Raw genomic sequence first — 18,409 nt, 5'->3', positions numbered from 1 at the left:
AGACCTAAGCTTGTCGCCTGCCTTCGCCCCCTTGGGACAAATACTCTTATTGTTAGGGCGGAGACATGAGCATCTCGTCATTATATACAGATCTTTGGTTCCAGCCTCTTGCGAATTGGAAAGGAAAGTTTGCTCGTGCACAGTGCACTGTCGGGATGCTGGATTGTCCTAAAGTTAATTGATATTTGGCCAAAATTATATAATTACTCCTGTCTAAAACAAATCATTCAAAATACTTCACCAAGGAGCATGACAGCCACAGAGGATCATTAGCTTCTTTAAAAATGTTTTGCTGTGGATTGTTTCAAATCACAAGTGTGTTTGGGAAGCCCGCAATTTGGGTAGTGCACGTGGTAATAGGTCTAGCTGATTGAGTTGCGGCTGTCAGTGAAAAGCATCTAAAATATGTGTGAAGATAATGTGTCTTGAGTGTAATTTAAAATGTTGCATCAAGAAGAAGGGGAGGGGTGTGTGGTGAAGATATGGTGTGTCTCTCTCCAGAATGCATGCGTATGTAGGAAAGTGCCCATTTGGCAATGTCTGATTCTGATTGTCTTAACTCAACCACGTACACCACACATTTTTTCTTCGCCTCATACAAGTCAACAAAGTCAGTCTTTTAGCATCCACTGCGAATGATAGTTCCACAGCATTTGAATCTTTCCAACACTTCTAGCCTCGATAATCACCAAGCCGTGGGAAAGAGCAAAATATCATGATCTGATGGTCCCATATATCCAGTGGAAATGCCATAAAAAACAGCTTTCTGTCCTGAGCTCACTGGCGCAGGACATTTTCAGGGCCCAGAATAGGCTAGTTGATACAATGTTAGAAGTTCGCAAGAGACAGCATCAGGCCAGACCAAGTGATGATTTGATACAGTGTTGCACTTCACTAGCAGTAGCTCAAGTCAAGACAGATAAAAGAGAGGCAGACAGGTGGAATAGAGAGATGAATGTGATTGAAAGAACCAGAATTTTCATCAGGATATTTTCTACTGTTTTTATTTGTCAGCTTTAAGCCTATGTATTTTACTTAGTAGACGATGAACGTTATAGACTTACTGCTGCATCGCTGACTTCTATGCTCTCATTTCTTTAGCCTCTAATGGATCACAGTGTATCAGTTTGTCCATATGGCAGAGGCTAGTGCCCTCGGCATAGTTTCATTTTAACTTTGAGATTTTTATCATTTTACTTCAGATTTTTATGATTAACCACGAGACAATGATTTTGAGAAACAAAAAAGTTATTATTGAAATGAAACTGTTCCAAGAAAATGCGCATATAGAAATAATCATAACTGCCAAGCAGATCGGTAGAAATGGTTGGATAAATAGTAAGCTTCCCCAAACTTGAAACTCACAAGCTGCCTATGGTCTTTACTATTACAGCCATTTCAAATATTGCGTGCACACAAAGGAGGTCCTGTGAGAAAACGTGCCCCCCTATGGAATTCAAAGGCCCATCTAACTGATTCGTTCTGGCGCCGGGTCTGAGCACAAGGAGTACTGGATCTGGCTTAGAGCTCCAGGGGTATGTGTAGTCCTAATCGTGTTGAGGTGTCCTGGGATGTTTATTGGCATATGTTGGCTTCTGGCCTGACAACTAGATTGGTGCTGCTGCTGCTGCCTGCCTGCCTGCCTGCCTGCCTGCCTGCCTGAAATTTTCTCCCAAAAGGTTATGCATAGTTGTTGTTTCCTTTAGTGGGTTAAGTGCACTTAATTGATTAAAGATTTGCGTTTAATTGTGTTACTCTGAATGAGATGATATTCTTAGTTGTATCAAGAAACAGAAAAAGTAGAATGGTGGAAAGAGAAATGATATAGCCCATTGTACCCAAATCATGCCCCACCCTGCCATTCCCAGAGCTCACTGTGGGCAGAAACATTAGAATGATTGAAAGACTCCTGGCGAAGTAGGTCACTGGAGGCATTATGAATTGTGAAACGATGGGCGAGAATGCAAAGATGTTCCCTCTTTTTTTGTCACTTAGTCCTCTGTCACAGGATGGCCATCCTATTCACAAAGCATCCCATAATTACTCATCCTATAATCAGCAGACTACTCCTTTAAACCAATAAAGACCTATGCTGCTGACTCCCACAGAGAGAGAGAGGGAGCTGTTTAGGATGGAAGCCAAGGATATTATGGAAATTGTTCATTAAAGGCCAGGGTTTTTTAGCATGGTTTAGTAGCCAATGTTCTGGGCAGTAGCAGCAGCCTGACACAAGGAGGGACAGATGATTTCAATGGGAAAGTGGCCTATTTACCTCAGCCATTATCATCATGATCGCCAGCCCAGTGGTCTGGTTCAATACCTTCAAAGGGCTTCTAGATGACTAGATGTGTCCTTTGGCTTCATGGCCCTGGGCTAATCAGCTGTTCTGGCTTCCAGTTCCTCCAACCTCAATCACCCTCAGCTGAGGCCGCTTCCCATGGAAAATGGCTTGTTGCTTTGGGGTGGGGATTTTTTGGTGTCTATTTTGAATAGACAATGATAGCATAAGAATAGCATGGTTGCCCAATAGGGATGAATTGGTATAGATTGGTAGCGGCCACAGCTCATTAAGATATGGGAATGTGTGCGTGTGTGTTTTAATCAACACACTAATTCCCCAGCCCTCTCTCTCTCAGGAAATAGCCCTTGGGTGGGTCTTCCACCACCACACAAATATTTACTATGGACACAAACATTTTGATAGCCTTGCTGTTCTATTGTGGACCCAGGGCCATGCAGGCCATCCATGCAGGCCATCCATGCAGGCCATCCATGCAGGCCATCCATGCAGGCCATCCATGCAGGCCATCCATGCAGGCCATCCATGCAGGCCATCCATGCAGGCCATCCATGCAGGCCATCCATGCAGGCCATCCATGCAGGCCATCCATGCAGGCCATCCATGCAGGCCATCCATGCAGGCCAGGGCACAGTGGGGAAAGAGTGATATCATCCAGGGTCGTCTGGATTTGGCTGTCCTCCCCTCTGATCATCCTGCCAGTCTGCTAGGCTCTGAATCGCTTAGATGACTCATCAATGTGCATGAATTATTTTCTGTTGTCCCACCGAGAACTCTTTGTACTGATGTGTACAGAAGTTAAACCCCCCTCTCCTCTCGTCAAGGCCTGACACTGAAATAGGCCAAGAACTGTAACTGGGGAACTCTGTTCGGTTCATGTTTAGTCAGACAGTGATGTTAGTGTTAGGTCATCACGCAATGTTCATATTCACATGTTAGACTGGGGAGTATGGCTGTTTCAACGGGATGGTGTGTGTTTAGAGTGTGGACGAAGTACAGCTTTGTGGTTTTGAGTCCCACGGTAATGTCGGTGCGTTTTGGAATTCTAACCCCTTTTAAACATTGTGTGTTTGAGCTACGGATTGCTAGGTTGTTGCATTGGATTTATCTATGTCTTCTGCATCTGCTGATACAAACCATTCGCTAGAGCGGTGTTTGTGAGCAAGGGCGGAAACAAAAACAGTTCTTCTCACATAAATGTCTGTAAAGTCTGAACTAATTGAGCTTCAAACTATTATGACCTCACTATGAAAAACTTGAGACTCTGACTATGCTTCTATGACTATGACGCTCACAAGCCACACGAGTCGTTAGAAGGGAAGAGATTCTTCTACATAGAAGATCATAGGAAATCATTGTGTCTATAATACTCTAATAAGCTCACATAGTTGTGTCACGAACTATAAAATTCACACAGTTGTCGCTAACTATATTATATATTAATTACACACTGGGCAAACAATTTATATAGAGACAGCATTCTTTTAAATAGATGTTTTATCATGTTTTGCTATGTGGACCTCATTTGTCTATAAAACTCATGAATGCAACTGTTTTGTGTCAAATAGTTTTGTCTTCTACTTGTAGCTCTGGTTGTCCTTAAAAGAAAATGGTTAAACACTTCCATGTGATGCAAGCAGATTAATAAAAGTGAATTTCAATGTTTTCACTGTGGGAGGCCTGGGACCAATGGAGTTCCTTTTTTCTGTAGTGTGTGTGTGTGTGTGTGTGTGTGTGTGTGTGTGTGTGTGTGTGTGTGTGTGTGTGTGTGTGTGTGTGTGTGTGTGTGTGTGTGTGTGCGTGCGTGCGTGCGTGCGTGCGTGCGTGCGTGCGTGCGTGCGTGCGGCGTGTGAGAGCATGTGGGAGTGTGTGCACTATGCATGAGTTGTTTGGTCAATGCGGCCTTAGAATTGGGTCAGAGTGCCCTAGTTCTTGTGTGTGTGTCTGTGTGTGTGTGTCCGCGTGCGTGCTTGTGTGTTTTCCTTGTTACTTGGTCCTGATTTACTTATCTCTAACATAGTCTTTGGTTGTGGTCTCACGCTGTTCAGTAGCATGTTATTCTCTTGTTTACCTCTGCCAAGGTTAGACAGAGCTTTTAATTTGACTTTCCCACTGTGTGCAAGTTCACTTGTGTTCCCAGTTTGAACAATTGCATTTGGTCAGGTTGGCTTTTTGTCTTATTTAATCATGTCAGGCCCGGGCCATATTGAATTTACAAATGGCCGTCACGCTGCATGTGTAAGTGAGGTACCCTGTTGAGTATGTGCAGCAGGCTGGCCTGCAGATTACATGATATAATAGTGTTTAGGCATCGCCTCTCCTTTTAAATTCCTTTAACCTTGACTCCCCTTTAATGCAGGGAGAACACATCTGCCAGGCTGGTGTCAGACGTTAGTGATACACACCGCTCGGGCTGCATTGTCACTTTTTATTAACGCCCAGAGCTTTGCATGGACACCAGCTGTTGCGTCAAGTGGAAAGCCTGGGCGGTGTGAATGACCTTGACTTTAACTGCCTGCTCCTGTGGCTCTTCCCCTTTTTAATTCTTTTGTTTTGACTCATACATTTTAAATGGCTTAAATGGATTACCATTCCTGACAATGAAGGTCATTTAGGAAACTCTCATTTTGAGGAGGGTGGGGAGGGTGATGAGTGAGGGGGATGAGTGAGGGGGATGAGTGAGGGGGATGAGTGAGGGTGATGAGTGAGGGGGATGAGTGAGGGGGATGAGTGAGGGGGATGAGTGAGGGGGATGAGTGAGGGGGATGAGTGAGGGGGATTGAAGGTCAGGCTTGGATATCTAATCCCTGACATCTGCATCGTGTCGTATTCATTCCAGTTTTCTGGTTATTCCACAGATGAAATGGCTGATGTGCACTGAACTTCCTGTTCCTAGTGCTTCTGGAGAAACGGTGGAGAGAGAGAGAGTGGAGAGGAGAGAGGAGAAGAGGAGTGAAAAATAGAGAGGAGGGTAGGAGAGAAGAGGAGAGGAAGGAAAGAGGAGGAGAAGAAAGGAGAGAAGAGAAGCAAAGAGAAGGGGAGGAAAGTGGAGAGGAGTACAGGGGAGGAGAAAGGAGGAGAGGAAAGCAGAAAGTAGAGGAGGAGAGCGACCAGTCAGTCAGGGGGATGATAAAGCTCTTGTCTCCATAGCTGTCTTCCCTTTCGCCCATGGCCACTGTAGTAAAAATCACTTTAGAATGCGTTTAGGTGTCATTGCGTGACATTGTCAAAGATAATGGATAATCACCACGGTAACTGGAGTCGGTGGAGGGTGGCTCATTGGCCCTCTGGTGTCTCACCATGGAGATGGGGAGAGGGGTCATGTTTTGGGGGCCAGGAATGATATGACATGTTAACAGATGCGTAAGGTCATTTTCAATATATACACCAGGCGAGATAATGTAATAGTAATACACACGCCCGTATCGCCTGTGCTGCTCCTGAAAGCAGAGGGGGGTCTGGGCTTTAGGGGCTAGGCTTAGATGACAGGCTCCATATATTAAGGTCATTTATTTGTTCACAGTGCACAGTGCTGCCCCTGCAATTCCAGGCCTTTTTTACCTCTGTCATGGCTGCTGTCAAGGGCCCTGTCCTTCACAAAGTTCCTACCAACCCCACCTATCCACAGACAGGACAGGGCACCTACCTACACTTAGATTTACATTAGGAATACAGTCCACTTTAGGGGCCTTGTAACCCTTTATTACATTTTATTTCCAGTTGATTATTATATTTTGATGGGTTATAGACAAGCTCAATGTCAAGCCTAAAATACCTTGCCACCAGCCGGGAATATGTCCGGTTTTGAACATGCTGAAAGTATGTAGGCCAGAATGCCAGTTCATTTTCAGGGTCTTTCGCATTTGTGGAATTTTTTCCATGGTCTGATTCTCAAGCACACAAGCACAAGCACAAGCACAAGCGCACACACACACACACACAAGCACAAGCACACACACACACACACACACACACACACACACACACACACACACACACACACACACACACACACACACACACACACACACACACACACACACACAGTCTCGACAACTAATCTTGTGTGGACACACAATTCAGTCCCATTCAAACCGGAAAACCTAACCTAAACCTATCCCTAGCTCCTAACTCTAAAACTAATCCTAGCTCCTAAACCTTATTCTAACCCTAACGCGAATTCTAACCTTAACCCTAAACCCCCAACAAATTGCATTTGACCTTGTGGGGAATATTAAAATGTCCCCAGTTGGTCAAATTTTTATTTGTTTACTATTCCAGTATAGTTAAACACTGACACACACACACACAAGTGACTATGTTAACTTGACGGTACACATGTATTTACGTGTTTACTGCTCCTACCAAAAGCATTCATTGTGTTCCTTTTTTAATTGAGTTAAGCCCTCGGGTCGGCCAGCATGGCGGGAAAATAGACCTAATCCTGCCATCTAAGATTAGCAGGACAGTAGACGTCAGATGGTCTGTCGCTTCAGTCCAGGGGGTGAGCAGGTTGGCTTTTGTTGTGGTCAGATTTGGGTCAACAGCATAAAGCTAGCCTTGAACTGTAATCGATGCTGATTGGCCAATCTCAATTAAATAATTTCTGATCTTGGCCATTCGTGTTCCTTGGCCAGACGTGTTCCCAGACGTGTTCCTTAAAACCTTGAGTTACAGGCTGGGGTTCCTTTCCTTTTCTTGTTCCATCCTTAGTATTTCATTGCAGGCTGTCAGTTGGGCTAGCTGATCAACTGTTATCCCACAACTAATTCCATTATTTTCAAGGTTGCACTTTGGTGGACATTACAGTTGTGCCAACCTGTGGACCTGGGCCATCCCATGAGATGGATTTCACTCAGATTATAGACAGCCTACTGTGCTGTTGTTGATCCTAGCTGCTTCATTACGCATATTAATATATAGGTTAGACTGATTGCATCATCACTGACCTCCAGTCATTATGATGGGCTATACTGTCCTGTACCACGGTTAGTCTGCATCATCACTGACCTCCATAATTAAGGAATAAGGCTAAATCCTATCTGTCCTTTCGTTGCGACCCATATTATTTAGGTTAGACAGCATCATCTATGACCTTCATCAAAATCAAGGGCCTCATTGTAATCAAGGGCTTCACTATCCTGACTCCTGTCGTTGTGACCCTGTATGTCGTCCTTCCGGTGAGTCACGCCAAAGGTAGGGCAGGCAGGCAGCTTCAGGGAGAGACGTTGGGAGTCAGGCAGGCAAGCAGGAAGGCAGCTGAGGTGGAGGTGGAAACTCTCTGTATTAATTAACCCTGATGGGCCACGGCTCTGACTGTGTGACGTGGCCTGTAACCATGGAGACCAGCCTGACAGGGTTCACACTGCGGGTCTCTTAGGACATTGCCATGTCAACTGACAACAGTGGTCAGTCGCCTGAGTGTCAGTGTCTTGCCCTCCTGACAGTGGCACAGCCACAGTGTGACAGGTGCACCGGATCCACACACACACACACACACACACACACACACACACACACACACATAAACAAACACAAAAACACACACACCTGGCAGCTCGACCGAGCCATATCCTGTCTCTTCTCTGTGGAGGCCAGTGTCAGTACTGAGGAAACCTGTGCTGGCTTTGTACATAATAACCGGGCTCATGTCAAGTCAATGCAGTTCTGGTTTTGTGGAATACCTTCAGGGCTCATGTCATTGACAATGAGAGCTGAAGTGTGGGTCCATATCTTGTCCAGACAGGGATCAACTGAGGCAGGTGGTGATAAGGCCAGTGCTCTCCATAGGCACCAGGGCAGCCAGGACTTTACCCAAGTGGGAGAGCACTGAGCCACTATATCCTCTGCGGCACTGGTGTGTGTGTGTGTGTGTGTGTGTGTGTGTGTGTGTGTGTGTGTGTGTGTGTGTGTGTGTGTGTGTGTGTGTGTGTGTGTGTGTGTGTGTGTGTGTGTGTGTGTGTGTGTGTGTGTGTGTGTGTGTGTGTGTGTGTGTGTGAGAAAACGGAGGCAGGGTAGTGTGAGGTGCTCAAGTGCAGGAGGAGTGGTAGTAGGGAGGGAGGGGGGATAATCCACTCAAATGACAAGCTGTATAAGAAATGATTCACAGCTCTCACAGGCCCTTCACTTTTGAAAGACAGCGCAGACGCACTGCAACGATGGGCCTTACAGCTTGAAGACCAATGTTTTCGAGGTAGTGGGCTTGAATTAAAAAATTTGAATAAAATCTGACCCTAATCTACATTTGTTGTCATTGATTCGGTTTAAATAAAAAAAGACACAGGGATTAGGGGTTACCATGTGCAGTCAAACTGAAATGTTGCCAAGTAACAGGCATGGTGGACAAGGTGTTGAAATGAATGTGATGTAGTGCTGCCGTGATGTAGTCTCTGCTTCTCACGCTGTTACTCTCTCTCTCCCCATCTCTCGCTTTCTCCCTCTTTCTCGCTCTCTCTTCCCTCTCTCTCTTTCTCTTCCCTCTCTCTCTCTCTCTCTGTCTGTCTCTCTCTTCTCTCTGCTCACGTAGGTCCCCCCTCTGAGATCAGGAGAGCAGAAAGGCACCACAGAGAGAACCGCCCCAAGGCTTCCTGACAGACAGACATCCGAAACATCCACAACCACGGAATGCATCAAAATCACTGTGGTGGTGAAACCCGCTGACTCCTCGTTCCTCACCGTTCGCTGCATAAGCTTGTACCCGGGCATTCTGGGAGCATCCGGTGTCACAGGCACACAGGAATGCCAGTGATTGCTGGGTGAGAGCCCCTAAATGGCTCCCGTCATGGCCACAGTTTCTTTGTGTTAGTGTCATTTTCCACTGTGGAGAAGGGAATACTGTACATTGAGCCAGTGGAATCCAGAACCTGTAAAATACTCTAGAACCTGCCCATGTGCATCCTCACCTCTTATCAATATCTGGAAGTACTGTACCTGATGACCTAGTGGAACTTGTTATTCCCAGTAGCAGTGCTGAACCATACGAGGGGGATCCTAGTATTGAACATGACTCATGGGGAGGAGCCTGGCCCTGAGACACACACGGATTCAGCTGTTCTAACTTATCTGGAAGGTTTACTGATGCATCCCGTGGCGGCTGGGCCTGGGGCCACGGCAACCCGGAGATCGGAGGCTCCCCACGGGCACGGCAACCAGATGGAGCAGGTCAACAAGGCGGCCCGGCCCTTCCAGCTGCCCAGCCACAGCCCTGCTATTGCCGCTGTTCAGAAGGCCGGCAATGGGAACGGTCCCAAACTGCACCATGGGGCCTCCCAGAACCTGAAGAAGGCCCGGCTGCTCCGCTCAGGGCCCTGGAACGAGCCTGGGGCCCAGAGGCTGAGCTCTCCCCCTGTGGAGCTGAATGGCCAGGGAGGAGAAGGAGGCCTGCAAAACGGGGCCCTGGAGGGCTCTCCTCACGCTGGGGAGAGCACACTGCTGGCCTCCCTGCTCCAGTCATTCAGCTCCAGACTGCAGAGTGTGGCCATGTCGCAGCAGTCCACCAAACCCCCCAGTGAGCACTCCCCGCCCACCGATCCCCCTCCTCCTGCAGACAAGGAGCAGCTCCCCTGCTACGGAATGGCCTCCAGCCGCCTCAAGGGCCTGATGAGGAAGACCAAGCTGCAGAACCACAGCAGCACGCCTTATAGCCGGCGAGGCCACAGCCACGGCCACAGCCAGGAAAGGCCCTGTGAGTCCCCCCGCTCGGTGCAGAGCAGCACGCCTCCCTCCGCCCCCACTGCTGCTGCTGCTGCCACTGATGCTGTGTCCTGTGCTGAACGGCTCAAGGCTGTGGCCAACCTGGTGAAGATCCGCTCCAGCCCTGCCCCCTCTCCCAAGCCCAGTGTGGCCTGCAGTCAGCTGGCCCTTCTGCTATCCAGTGAGGCCCACCTGCAGCAGTATTCCCGGGAGCACGCCCTCAAGGCCCAGCTCTCTGGACACTCGGCCAGCGAGAGGCTGGCCGCCATGGCAACGCAGCAGACCCAGGACAAGAGACCGCTCAGCACAGGAGATGCTCCGCCCACTAGCGCCACCACCACCCTAGACGTGCTAAGCTCCTTAACCACCCAAAAGGGGACAACGACAACAACACTCCCCCGACTGGCACTAAACTCCAGCTCCAGCCAGCGGAGCCCCTCTTCTCTGCTGCCAGTCCACAGCTCACCACACCCAACCCCCCCCCCTCTGCCCCTCACCCCCAACACCCCAGACCCAACCCCAAACCCCCACTAGGGAGAAACGGGGATTTGATTCGCGCTCCACCAGGCCCCCCCAGACCTGTAGCAGCCTGCTCCTGCTGCTCCTCAACAACCACAACAACCAGAAGCAGCTGACTAAGAACGGGCACCTGGAGGACGACTGCGGGGTCCTGCCTGCCAGCCGCGGCTCCTCGGTCACCTCTGACAGTGAGTGCTCTGTCCAGGAGAAAAGCCTGGCCAAGAGAGAGGAGAGCTGCAGCGATGCAGAGATCTCCTTCTCCAGCTGCTCTCCTATTGACCTCTCTATGAGGAGCAGGGCCAGCACCAGAGCTCCAGAGACCAGGCCTAAAGCCACCTCCTCCTCCACCTCTGCTTCTTACTCCTCCTCTTCTACTGCTTTCTCCTCCAACTCTTCTTCTGCTGTTTTTTCCTCTGCCCCAACTGTCTTTTCCTCTTCCACTACCACTTTCTCTTCCTCCTCTACCGTTCTCTTCTCTTCCTCCACCACTTTCTGTTCCTCCTCGTCCTCATCCTTAGACAAACTTACTGAGTCCCTTCTAAACAAGTGGAAGCCGGATCCCTCCGGGCCAAAGGTCACCCAGGTTAAGAAGGAGCTTGAAATGAGCCCAGACCTTAAATCCCAGCCCAAGGTCACTCTCATGCAGCTCCTTCTGGAGCGCAGGAATAATGACAAGGTAAACAAAATTGTGGTTAATCCAGATTTGCAGCATGACGCAACTCTGTCCAGTCTGTCACGGGTCCCACTTAAATCACTGGCCCCCTGGGAGGAAGTCAGGATACAAAGCCCTCTGGACAGACCAGGCCCAGGCCTTCCCATGTACTCTCTCAGCCGAGACCCCAGCAGCACCCCGTCCCCGTTCTCCTACCCCTCTCCCTATGTCCAGTCTAGCCCTCTGGATCTATGTAAGTCTAAACCCTTCCCTGTTGAGAAAGCTGCAACTGAGCCGGCGTTCAGCGCCAGCAAACTGTTACAGAACCTGGCCCAATGCGGCACCGCCTCACCCTCCCCACCCATGGCTCCCAGCAAAGTACCCAGCCAGGATCTGGAGGTGGGTGGTGGCAGGCCTCTGGCCCTGCTGGAGAGGCTCAACGCCCCCATCCAGAGGAACACAACATGTACCCCCCTCTCAGACGGGCCCTCAGGCAGCGGCACACCGTCGTTCAGCCGTTGGGGGGAAGTGTCGCCCCCCGCATCCCAGATTGAGAATCTTCTAGAGCGTCGCACGGTGCTGCAGCTCCTGCTGGGAGCAGGTTCCTCCTCTACCTCCTCCGTGGCCTCAGCCACCCACAGAGACAGGTCTGGTGGGAGGGGCAGTGTGGAGACGGCGGCAGGGGGCTGCTATGAGAAGCCCCCTGGCACTTCTGTCATCTGTGACAACTCCAACGGGCCCACGGCAGCAGACATGAAGGTCAAAACTGAACCGGGGGAGGAGGGCCTGGACCTGTTGTCCTCTGCTGTGTGTGAGGATGTGACGAGCCAAAAGAGACGGGGAGGAGGAGCAGGGTATAACTACAGGCATAACCCATTCTCTGAACCCCAGCAGGACCTAAAAACAGAGCCCCGGCCCACTGAAGTCATTGCTAAATATGGTCTCCTGAGCCAGCTCTTAAAACAGCAGAGCGCTACCTACTATACCAGCGCTGCACAACTACAAACAGATCGCCGGCCCAGCCCTGTCCATGTAAAGGAGGAGCAGGGAGACTACCACCACCAGGGGCCCAGCCCTAAAAAGAGACGGCTCTGCTCGGAGCTGGCTGAGAGCCTGAACAATAGCAGCCCTCAGCGGGCAGTGGTGGACAGTGGAGGCAGCTACAGCCACAGCAGCCTGGTTCACAGCCTGGTCCATAAGCAAATACAGGAGGAGCCTGACTACCACAGAGCCCTGAGGGGCCCTAAAGTGGAAGAGACCCCAGCCAAGAGCCCCAGCAGTGAAGCTCTCCTCCCTAGGGAGAGCCGGGGCTTCAATGTGCTCAAACAGCTGCTCTTGTCTGACAACTGTCTGAAGGAGCTGTCCCAGCATCCCCGGGGCGGGCCCAGCCCCTCTGTCCTGCAGGCCAATGGTAAAGCCAATGGGAGCGTCCTTAACCTCAATCAGCCGGGCTACAATCACCACAACCTCCTCAACCTGCCTACCCTGCCCTGGCACCACCCCAACCCCCATAACTCCCTCAGTTCAGGGTCCCCCAGCCACCTCAGACCGCAGCCAACCCCCCCAACAGGGGACAGCAGCCAACGCTCCCCCTGGGGGCGCCACACAGCCCTCCCACCCCACCAGGACTCGCCCAAACGGGACCCCACTCCAGTGAAACGGGAGCCGGAGAGCCCAGGGCGGTGGGCAGGTCGGGACCGGGAGGAGGAGGGCTCTGATTCGAGCCCAGACTCCCCCCGGCTGACCCGCTCCAACCCCATCCTATACTACATGCTGCAGAAAGGCAGCGCTCAGCTGAGGAGGGAGGGGAGGGACCAGGCAGAGGGGACCCAGGGGTTAGTGCCAGGGGGGGTGAGGGTGAAGGAGGAGCCGGGTACTAACAGCAATGATGCCTACAACCACAGACTGAGCTCCACCACCACCTCCACCCAGCACTCCTCCCTGTCCCCTCCCTACAACAACGACAAGCACAGTCACAAGAACTATAGGCTGAGCGACTCATCTGATAAATGGTAGTTTTATGAACTAATGACTTTTATGAACTAAAACATAAAAATGACACAAGGGGGAAAAGATCGCAATGTTTTTTTTTTCTTCCTTTTTTTACTGACTTGCCAAATTCATTTGTAGTTTAATGAGAAGAAGTAACAGCAAGTAATGCAGGATTGAGGATTTTGAAAGAGAAGAACAGAGAAAATGAGTTCAAAGCATTCGTTTCATTATTGTATCATAATTCTAGATGGCTCAGGTTACAGGATGGGTGGTACGATATAGCTCTACTTCAACAGAATGTCAAATTATGTGCACCAAAATAATCGTCGAATTTTAACATTGCCCACTGGTGATTTCCATACAGTATGTATTTCACGTTCTCAAATGATTGAAAGAAGGCACCATTCATTTTACTCCTATGATTTGTGCCTGTATTGCACACATATCACTATTCTGTGTCCTCTTTGTTGCTACTCGTAAAACATTGATGAAGAACATTTCCAGCTACATTTATTATTGATGACTCCAAAAATGTTAGCGCTCAGTTCACTGCATATTTATTTATTTTTTAGATTAACAGAGAACATCACTTTTAGATCAGATTCTAAATAAAGTCATACCGGGGCAAGCACAGCAGTACATTAAAATGTACACGTTAGAGACATTTTTAAAGGAAAACCTTGTGAACAATGTTAATCAAATCTACTAAAGGTACCTAGAGCTCCATTCTGTTTGAATGCTCTGTATTGGTTGCTACTGTAACTTCTCCTCAAGTGTGATTTAAGTTTTTGATCATCAGTGAGTCGGCTGTCAACTGATAGACTGGGCTCATGTGGTCACAACGCATTGCATTTTGCTTTGATCTGAAATGAACTTGTTGGGGCTTCGTTTTGACAGTGCAAATGCAAGGTAACATTGTCTTAATAGATGGTAATACAACTGGTAATAGAGCTATTACTAAATAGTAGTAGTAGAGGTTATTTTAAAACCTTGCCGAGCCTACCTGTGGGACATACAGTGAGTGTGTGGATGGTGTTAGTAGTTGTATACAGGTTCGGAGCAACAGTTAAAAGACTGCAGTATCTGCATAACTGTTACATTCCAAATGAATTCAAAATGAACACAGCTCTCTCACACATACTTAATTTTGGTTTTGAAATATAAATTAATATTCTGAAATAAATAATACAGTCTCATTTGATACTGTACCCCTGAGTTTGCACTGTCAAAGTTTAGCTCTTGGTGACCTTAAAAATAATATGTTTATGGCATGTAATGAAAAACTGTCAGTGTTGTTATCCGTTGAGAATTTGACAGTTTGTGAAGTTTATTTTGTGTTTATTGATTCTCGTGCTTTATGGACACCATTTACTTTTTTTGCGGTTTCTTAGCTCATATTAAAATGTCTAAATATTTGCATGGAAATAAAGAGAAAACCGCAGGTACATTTGAAAGCAGCAGGATATGACGTGAACCTGCCACCCAAGAATCATTGAGACATTTTTGGTGTCTTTTGAGGGCTTATCTGATGTCTAGCTCCTTATTTTGATTGTACTGTTTCTGGTTTCAGTTTCACACACTGCTGTCATGCATTTAGTCTTACATGTGATATTTTTTTATACATATACATATGAAGTAGATGTTTCTTCTATTATTAAAACATTTTCACAATGGTTAAACATATTTGTGTAAATAGTACTTTCATTATGAAAGATAACTATTTTGTATTGTTGAAGAAAAATATATGACCCTAGTTTTTAATGCCCTGAAAAATGTAAATATGAATTCAATGCCTATTAATGTACATACATACAAATGGCAGAGGATACTATGCCCGTTTTTTGGTTGGTTTGTTCTTTGCATGTGTCTCTATGTGGTAAATGATAATCTATCTTGCGCCGTGTTGTGTAATACTGTCTGACTCTCCTCACTGCTGCCTGTTGCATGCAGACGCATGGGAACTACCTGTGTATCCCTACTGGTGATGGGGCAAAATGTCAAGTCTTAAAATAGGTATTTTTATCACAGAGAGGGTCATTTAGAACATGAACAGTCCCTAAATAACCACAGACTGCTGAGCAAGTGGAGAAAACGTGTGAAAATAAACGTGCATTGAATATTTTTGTGATTTTATTTTCTGTTACTGGTTGACGACAGAGCTCGGATGGACGGAGCTTGAGGGTTTTAGCGGATGAATGAAGTACAATCATCATTGTGCATCGTGCATCTGAAACATGCATTTGTAGCAAAAAGAAGTGTTTCGTTTTTCCATGTGACAACCTGAAACATTATTTCATTTTTTATGTTTGAATTTTTTTTGGTGTTCATTTGCACTGATATCTCCAAAATAAAGTACTAAAATGCTTGACTGAGTTATGCTCCTGTTTCACCTTCCCTAACTATAATATGTAATTATGTTACTACTGTATTTCATATTATTTATTTAATGGTTTATTCCTCACACATTGAATGTTTCTTATTTATTTGTTTTAAATTGCTCTATATTCCCACGCACATAAGGTCAGTGTCAGTGCGAGTCAGTTGCTGTTCAGTTTCCTCATTCATAGTCCATTCTGAGTAATGTGGACGTGATCTATTTTCTGAGTTCAGAGAACTTTGATTCTGAGTTCTTTGCCAGATCTTCACAAAGGCAGGAAAGGCATTGAAAAGAGTGAGGACAGGAGTGGAGGTCAGCAGATGTGCCCTAGATGCATGCATCATGGTATACTCTTTGAAACTGAATCCACATCACATTTCTTCCTCAGACTAAAATAGATCACATTATATTCTCGCCATAAAACCTGAAATCCTGTTTTCAGACATTTCATGAAGCAGCAGCTCTGCTCAGGGACAGAAAACAGCCCTTAGTGAAAGAGAAGGAAGAGAAAGAGGAGAGAGATTTTTTAAAGGTAAAGGAAGTTCACCCCAAACTTTCTTTGTCCCTGGGTCCTGAATGTTGAAGTCCACTAGGTGAACAGTCAGGTTTTTGTCCGTCTGCAGACAGTGCACTTTTGAAATCCTGCTTGGTTTTCTCAGCAGCCCTAGCCTGACTAGCTTCCCCTTTATTTAATCCTCCCCATGACTGGCTGCACACTCTAAACTCTCAGTAACCTTTCCCCTGGGTGAACTTCTCCCTCCCAAGATCCTTATCAAGCCCTGAACTGCCAATAACCCCTCCATTTCCTCCCACTGCCATAACAGCGGTGAGCATAAAGGAGGCAAGTCACAAGTTTAAATTGAGGTCAAGGTGTAAAACTTGACAATCGGCTGTTTGTCTGTGCTTCCCCGTTTGATTTCCTGACCTCAGCATGGGGCCAGCAGGATGTGAACGCAGCACAGCAGGTCACCAATGATAAAATGGAGTCAAACAAGGCCTTTTGATGTCAAGAGAACTTGTCTTTTCTCATAGGCTTGTCAGAGGCCTCAAAAACAAGTTCCCGGTGTCATTTAAAAAAGCTCACAGCGTGAAATAGATCACAATCGATGATTGTGATTGACGGTGAACTTCTTCAAGCTTATAACACATGCCGTAAATATCCTCACAGCATAAAAATTATCAAGGGTCAATTGCTCGCGCTTTTGCTTCAATTCTGCTTCCGGGTTATCTGTGTTTCTTAGGTGGATAACGTCAGTGCCTGATTGAAATTGATACTGTAAACATGAATAAATAAGTATTATCACTTTCAAATATATTATCGACTCTTTTGCGCTTTTGTCATGGCTGGCTAGCTAGCGAGTGTCGGGTAACTTTAGCAACTGTGGTGAAAGGCAAGAGTTAGCTGTTTATGCATTAGCATAGTGATTGCTGAATTAGCCGCCAGTTGGTTGGCTAGTTGTGTAGATGGCTGCGTTCGTGCAGATCTCTCACCTCTCACCCTTGAATTACAGTGCCTTCCACATTTTGTTGTGTTACAGCTTGAATTCAGAATGTATTAAATATTTTTTTCCTAACCCATAATGACAAAGTGAAAACATGTATTTAGAAATTTTTGCAAATGTATTGTAAATGAAATACAGAAATATGTCATTTACACACCCCTGATTCAATAATTTGTAGAAACACCTTTGGCAGTGATTAGCTGTGAGTTTTTCTGGGTAAGTCTAAGAGCTTTCCACACCTGGATTGTGCAACAGTTGCCCATGATTGTTTTCAGAATTCTTCAAGCTCTGTCAAATTGGTTGTTGATCATTGCTAGACAACCATTTTCAGGCAGATTTAAGTCAAAACTGTAACTCAGCCACTGAGAAACATTCAACTCATCTCCCAGTGTCTGGTGGAAAGCAGACTGAACCAGGTTTTACTATAGGATTTTACCTGTGCTTAAATCCTAGAGGAAAACGTTTATTTTTTATTCTGAAAAACTCCCCAGTCCTTAACAATTACAAGCATACCCATAACATGATGTAGCCACCACTATGCTTGAACTCAGTAATGTAACTTAGGAATGTGTAGCATTGGATTTGCCCCAAAAACTTAACACGGTATTCATGGCAAAAAGTGAACTGCTTTGCCAAAAAATGTTGTGCCTTGTTGCAAAACAGGATGCATGTTTTGGAATATTTGTATTCTGTACAGGTTTCCTTTTTTTTGCTCTGTCAATTTGGTTAATATTGTGGAGTAACTACAGTGTTGTTGAGCCATTCTCAGTTTTCTCCCATCACACCCATTAAACTCTGTGACTGTTTTAAAGTCACCATTGCGTGAAGAAAAGACAGAGAAAAGGGGGCGGAGGTCGGCCTTCTGAGAATTCGTAGGCGAGTGAGTAAACCTCCACTACCATCTGTTCTATTGGCCAACGTGCAATCATTGGAAAACAAAATGGATGATATACGATCAAGACTATCCTACCAATGGGACATTAAAAACTGTAAGATCTTATGTTTCACCGAGTCATGGCTGAACGACGATGCGGATAATAGAGCTGGCGGGATTCTCCATGCATCGGCAGGACAGAGAAGCTACGTCTGGTAAGACGAGGGGAGGGGGTGTGTGTCTATTTGTCAATAACAGCTGGTGCACGATGTCTAATATTAAAGAAGTCTCGAGGTATTGCTCACCTGAGATAGAGTACCTTATGATGAGCTGTAGACCACACTATCTACCAAGAAAGTTCTCATCTACATTATTCGTAGCCGTTTATTTACCACCACAAACCGATGCTGGCACTAATCCGGCCACTTATAAGAAATCCCGCTACGCCCTCAGATGAACAGGCAAAGCATCAATACAGGACTGAGATTGAATCCTACTACAC

General features: G+C 46.8%; 1 protein-coding gene across 1 annotated transcript in view; it reads left to right on the top strand.

The window, feature by feature from the left end:
• Positions 1-15,519, top strand: part of LOC106567930 (nuclear receptor-interacting protein 1) — a 62,502-nt gene extending 46,983 nt beyond the window's left edge. Inside the window, exons 2-3 of the mRNA XM_045692242.1 lie at positions 8,826-10,444; positions 10,503-15,519. Coding sequence (XP_045548198.1) covers positions 9,302-10,444; positions 10,503-13,178 — 3,819 coding nt within the window. The 5' untranslated portion in view covers positions 8,826-9,301 and the 3' untranslated portion in view covers positions 13,179-15,519. The remainder of the gene's footprint in view (positions 1-8,825; positions 10,445-10,502) is intronic.
• Positions 15,520-18,409: the final 2,890 nt, after the last annotated feature.

Source organism: Salmo salar, chromosome ssa13 (genome assembly GCF_905237065.1).
Source record: "Salmo salar chromosome ssa13, Ssal_v3.1, whole genome shotgun sequence".
In the NCBI taxonomy this organism is placed as follows: Eukaryota; Metazoa; Chordata; class Actinopteri; order Salmoniformes; family Salmonidae; genus Salmo; species Salmo salar.
The sequence above is the reverse complement of the archived record's forward strand: the minus strand, read 5'-3'. Positions and strand labels throughout refer to the sequence as shown.